This window comes from Otolemur garnettii, unplaced genomic scaffold, assembly GCF_000181295.1.
Source record: "Otolemur garnettii isolate 467f Iridium unplaced genomic scaffold, OtoGar3 scaffold00191, whole genome shotgun sequence".
NCBI classification, from domain to species: domain Eukaryota; kingdom Metazoa; phylum Chordata; class Mammalia; order Primates; family Galagidae; genus Otolemur; species Otolemur garnettii.
The window spans coordinates 2,584,471-2,590,575 of record NW_003852586.1 but is presented as its reverse complement, the minus strand read 5'-3'; the positions used below and the strand labels follow the sequence as shown (position 1 = coordinate 2,590,575).

General features: G+C 41.4%; 1 protein-coding gene across 1 annotated transcript in view; it reads right to left on the bottom strand.

Moving 5' to 3' along the window:
• Positions 1-2,307: 2,307 nt before the first annotated feature.
• Positions 2,308-6,105, bottom strand: part of TMPRSS11F (transmembrane protease, serine 11F) — a 74,280-nt gene continuing 70,482 nt past the window's right edge. Inside the window, exons 8-10 of the mRNA XM_012812140.1 lie at positions 5,282-5,541; positions 3,436-3,578; positions 2,308-2,466 (exon numbers count right to left, since the gene is read on the bottom strand). Coding sequence (XP_012667594.1) covers positions 2,308-2,466; positions 3,436-3,578; positions 5,282-5,541 — 562 coding nt within the window. The remainder of the gene's footprint in view (positions 2,467-3,435; positions 3,579-5,281; positions 5,542-6,105) is intronic.

Below are 6,105 nucleotides of genomic sequence, written 5' to 3'. Positions count from 1 at the left end.
GCTCATCATCATCAGGGCCACCTCTAACATACTAAGTATTCTCAGAATGCTTCAGATACTTCTGTGCAGATTCAAGCTGTAGGAGTTGAAGTTAGTTTAAGGAAGGATACACTTCCTTAATTTAAGTTTTTACTCTGTTTTTTTATTCCTGGTGTTATTAGTTACTACTAGTCATCAACTCAGAAATTTGATGATGTTTCCTTTTTAAAAGAGAAGTGTGTATGGATGACCCATGTGTGTTTATGGTATTTTGGTGAGATATAAATAATAGCAGGTAGTTCTTTAATTTTGTTTATCTTATATACATATGTTACATACAAACTCACATACATGTAAATTAAACTCCATCACTAAAGAAATGGATGGGCCAGATTCTTCGTGGATAAATCAGAGCAACAATCACAGGCCTCACATGTGAGGTGTGGTGGCCAGCGTTGCGAGCGTCTCTGCAGTCACCACCACAGTGACCGATGGCCACGCCAGGCTGTGCCTGCTTGTCTGCAAGCACACAGCTCAAAACACATTAATGGGACAGAAAAGTGACATTGAAATTCTAGTAGTTCACCTAAATTGTTTTCTACAATGTAATTCAAAGAATTTTGAAACCAATTACATGGCTTTAAAGAAGTAAGGGGCAATGTTTTAAAAGTATAGTAAGTGTTACTGGGTCCAAAGCACTTTAACAGAGACCAACAGCAGCTAGTCCATCCTGAGAGGCCCTCAGTGCAGATGTGGCCGCATGCCTGGTACTTGCGTTTGAGCCTCAAAGCAACCACGCGAGGTGGGACCATGTTGATTCTCAGGGCAGTGATGGAAGAGCTAATGCTGAGATGCTGAGTAACTGGCACAAAACGCACAGCTTGTGCAAGAAACGGTGATGGAGTTCCTACCACCATGCCACCACCAGGCTTTGGGCTGTATTTAAACCCCAATTCATACACTGTTTTGACAAAATTGAACTTGTTGACCTTTTTTTCTTTTTTTGAGACAGAGTCTCATTCTGTTCCCTGGGTAGAGTGCTATGGTATCATAGCTCATAGCAACCTCAGACTCCTGGGTTCAGGTGACCCTCCTGCCTCAGCCTCCTAAGTACCTGGGACTACAGGCACCTGCTACAATACTGGACTAGTTTTTCTATTTTTAGTAGAGATGAGGTCTCACTGTTGCTTAGGCTGGTCTTGAATTTCTGAGCTCAAGCGATTCTCCTGCCTTGGCCTCCCAGAGTGCTGGGATTACAGATGTGAGTCACTGTGCCTGGCTGACTTTGTGGACCCTAAAACTTGCTGAAGCATTGATTCCCATATAGAAAATATTTATTTAGTGTCTAGTATATGTCAGGCACTGTCCCAAGGGTTTTATACAAATCAGCTCTCCAACCTTTAGAAATTTGACCTCTCAGAAAGTTGAGGACTTTTAAAAGTGCTAGTTACCATATGCTGAGGTAAATGTCTCTAAATAAGTAATTGGACAGCTCACTCCACCAAAAATTAGAGTGGTTGTCCTGTTGGTAATCATCTGAAGCTGGCTCTGCCAACCTTCACACCCTTTTTATCCTCCTTATACTCATGTAAAAGTGCTTCCAAGAGTCTTCCTTTTCTGTCTCCTGGATGAATGCAATTTATGTCTGACTGGCACAATGTTGCTGAAGAAAAAAAACAGAGAAGTACTTCTTAGAACCTGCTTCCTGAGGCCAGTGCTTGCATGTGTAGTACAGTGTTGACAGCAAATGTAGATACACTTAAACATTTTTCTAATGTCAGTTCTTGTGGATAATCATAATGCTCTGTGTTGCTAGCTATAAGCCCATGTCACATTGTGAATGTCGGAGTGCCACCTTCTCTGTCCTGGCCATTAAATGTCCACGTATCAGCTCTAGAACGTGAAGCCCTGAATCCTCGGGAAACATTGCTCTGAGATTTTCACAGGCAGCATCCCTGGGACTCCAGGCATCCCTGAGGTTAGATTTTGGCAGCCCTGGCAGCTCTTCATATCCTGTAGAACGTGATGCTCTTGTCATCCATGCAGGGAAAGTGCTGTCAAGGTCTTGCCTCACCAGGGAGTGCCACAGCAGTTTCCTTGGTGGGTGAGGAACTGGTACTGTGATTCTCTGTTCTTTCTTCCCTCAGGGATGAGAGGAAGTTTGGTCATCTGTATATGAAGGCCATCTCATGGCACTAGGTTTGGCTGGGTCCGAAGGGTTTCTTGACATCCAGCAGAGCATTTATCCCAACCACATGAGCATAATTAATAAATAGTGTGCAGGAGCCCCAATTCCAGGTGCCGCAGACGACCCCTGGACGGTCCACCCTAGATGCCTGTTTTTGAGGTGATCCAGTCTCGGTATTTAGTCACCTTCGTGTAGACTCCAGGTTTCTTAGGAAGAGCACATGATTGTCCCCAACTTACGATGCCTACAATGTACCAAATGTCATGGTTGTCATAGACCAGAGGCCCACCAGAGTCACCCTGCAATGAAAACAAGTACATGTTTGAAATTGTTGACTCTAATTCAGTAGATGGGTCATTGTAATTACCCATCTTGCATAGAAAATAAAAGGGAAATTGGTACCCAGAACACACAGCCAGACTGTAAGTAGAGCAGGTTGCCATTCTCTCAAGTGAGTTAGAAGTTGGTGCTAAATTTTAAAATGCATTGCTTTTGTTTTCTTAGCAAGGTTAACATTCACATGGAGTATTTGTAGTTTAGCACCCTCAGGATTTTTGCTGAGGTGAAATGCAATATGTATAAAATGGTGATGAAGACAAGGGGTGTAGCCTTCAGAGGAGAGTTTCCTCTGTCTTTTGCTTTTATTTTAAAAAATAACAATAGAGCATAAAAATAATTTTGTAAACCAAAAATAGGAAACAATGGATTTTAATCTTCTAATTTGTAAAATAGGTGCAATTATAACAGTGCTCTTATGTCAATATGTTAAATAAATAATGTTTAAAAGGTTGTCAGATTTCAGCTTGGCACATACTAAACACTCAATACAGTATTTTGTGTTGTTTTAATTATTAAATAAACTTAGCTTCTTGGTCAAATAGATGCCATTTCCTCCCCTCCCAGGTAAAATAGATGAGAAGCTTAGAATAGTGAACAGAAACTTTCCTTTCATCTCAGCACCCATATCTCAGTGGTTAGGGTGCTGGCCACATGCACCAGGGATGGTGGGTTCAAACCTAGCTGGGGCCTGCCAAACAAAAATGACAAAAACACCAAAAAAAAAAAAAAACCAGGTGTTGCGGTAGGTACCTGCAGTCCAACTACTTGGGAGGCTGAAGCAAGAAAATTGCTTAAGCCCAAGAGTCTGAGGTTGCTGTGAACTATGACACCACAGCACTCTAGAAGGGTGACAAAGTGAGATTCTCTCTCAAAAAAAAAAAAAAAAAAGCACTTTTCTCTCAATATTTTGGCCTTGACTTTGGACTAACCTTACATGCATCTACTTTTCCTTCCATGAATCCCGCACACAACATTCCTGGAGTGATGAGGCCGTCATACACGTCCTTTCTATTACACACATCAGTGCTTATGATTTCCACCTGGGCTTGGCGAAGTTTGTTTTGTGTGGGTCCTATTATACAAAGAAACAAATAAATAAACACATGGAATGTTTTTCCAACAGCAGAATCTAAGACATGGAAGATATGCTCTTATTTTCCTAGGAGCAAGAGCCCAAGATTCTTTTATTAACATTAGTTATCACCTAATTTTATTTTCTTTGTCATAAATGTCTACTTGCAAGGAACCATATAATATGCACACCCAGTAATATTTGTGGCTCTTTCAAGGCTATTGGAAACCTTAAAACTATACATGAAATATTATACACACGTATGCACATTTATTTTCCATAAGGAGAGGTCTATAGTTTTTATTTGATTCTCACAGGGTTCAGAACACTGAACTGCTATCCAACTGCTGTGTTTTCCAGGGCCCCCAGAAGTTCACTGATATTCCCAAAGCTACTCAAAGCTACGGCTACATGGACACTGCCCCCCACCCCCCGCCAGTGTGTTGCTCAGGGGTGTCACAGCACAGAGGTGAAATGCCTGCCTGGCGTATGCCAGAGGTCTGATGCCAGCCCAGAGCAGGGTGGGGGGACAGGGATTGTCCATGGGACACAGGAAAGAGCTCAGGGCTTTTGGTGAAGCTGTGGTTAGTGGCCCAGAGCAAGCAGTAGGGAAAGAGGATGAATAGAGACTTTCAAGAACCTCTCACAAAACCAAGTTGGACATGCATGGGGCATTTGGCAAGATTTTCATGTAATAGAATTTTGTCAAAAGAAAGTAAGTAGATGAAGATACGTGTTAGCACATCTAGCTTACTGGGGATATCCTTGACAGAACCCTAAGTGTCTCTTATTTCTCACTTTGAAACATTCTGTTAATTTCTCTCTTTAGAGCAGAGTGAGATAGTAACATAAAAATCTTAAATTTGGCTCTTCTGCTTAAAAATTTGTAGACTTGTGGCAGCATCTGTGGCTCAAAGGAGTAGGGCGCTGGCCCCATATACCGGAGGTGGCGGGTTCAAACTCGGCCCTGGCCAAAAAAAAATTCTTAGACTTGATGTCTCTTAACATGTCAGGAGGTAAGATGAAGGAAAAAAATACAGATTCTATTAACTAACCAAGATGAAAATTCTCAGAACATTCACAACCCATTCTCATGTTTATGTCCATTAAAAGTTCTCATAAATTGAAAGAGGATTGAAATACAGAAACAGCTGTCATGAGGACTGTGATTTAAAGTACATGCTGACCAGAAGCATGGACATCCCGGAGGCCACAAAGTGTCCCCACTTACTCCTGGCATTGCCACCGCTGCCACTCCCCCGGACACACACACTTTGTTTCTCCTCCTGTCACCTGCAGAGTCTAGTTGCGAACTTAGAGACCTGTGTTCTTTCACTCTGAGCCCACAGCTCCTTGTCCTACCCAGGGCCACACACCTTGGAAACATCACCATTACTTTTTTGAAAAGCTAAAGAGGAATTTCCTAAAACAATTAGCTGCATCTTAAGCCATTTTTGTGCTAAGAAAATCAGGTTGAGGGACATGTGAATCTTTCTAAATGTAGAATATAAATGTCTTAACACAATAACTAAGAAAATGACATGAAGGCTATGTTAACTAGTTTGATGAAAATATTTCAAATTGTATATAAAAACAGCACACAGTACCCCATGACAGTATTAATGCACACAGCTATGATTTAATAAAAATAATTAATTAATTTAAAAAAAAAAAGGAAAGAAAATCAGGTTGATACTACTCACCGTCATCTACAATGGACCCAAATCCTGTGACAAATACACTTGTTTTAGGTGGCAAGTTTGTAGAGGGATCTGGGAGGCAAACTCTCTGGACTATATTTGAAAACTCAACCCGGGTGGTCAGCTGAGCCAAAGCAATGTCATTTTCGTTGGTCTCTCTGTGGTAGTTTTCATGAACAATAATTTTCCCCACACTTCTTTTCACTGCAGGTGGTGTGATAGTTGTACCAAAAGTAGCAATCCACTGACTTGGGTCTTTATTTCTGCAGAAAATTAAAGGGTAAGATTTATGACGCTTAACTTTATTCTCAAAAAAAAAATTGAGACTATATTTCTCCTCAGCTATCAGGAATAGTCTCCTGAAATAGTCCTTTGGTAAGAAAATTTGCAGTTGATAAATTTATGGGAAAAAGAGTTCTTATAATTGATACAATTAATTGTGTATAATTACTTAATTAGTATGTTTAAATTCTAATTTTTTAGTTCCTTGCTTGCTAGCAACTCTTCAGGTTCTTTCTTTTATAATTTCAAGGAACTGTTAAGAAACTAATTTTTATTTGCTTCAGATAATAAGCAGAACTGAGCTGACCCTGAGTCAAGCCTTGCCCCACTCTCACTGCTGCCCCCTGAGTCCAGTCCTGCCCCATTCTCACTGCTGCCCTGGAGTTGAGTCCTGACCCATTCCCACTGCTGCCCCCATGTCAAGTCTGGTCTCATTCTCAGTAGTGCCCCCCAAGTTGAGTCCTGCCCCACTCTTGTTGTTGCCCCCCCAATGTCAAGTCCTGTCCCACTCTCACTGATGCCCCCCCAATGTCAAGTCCTGTCCC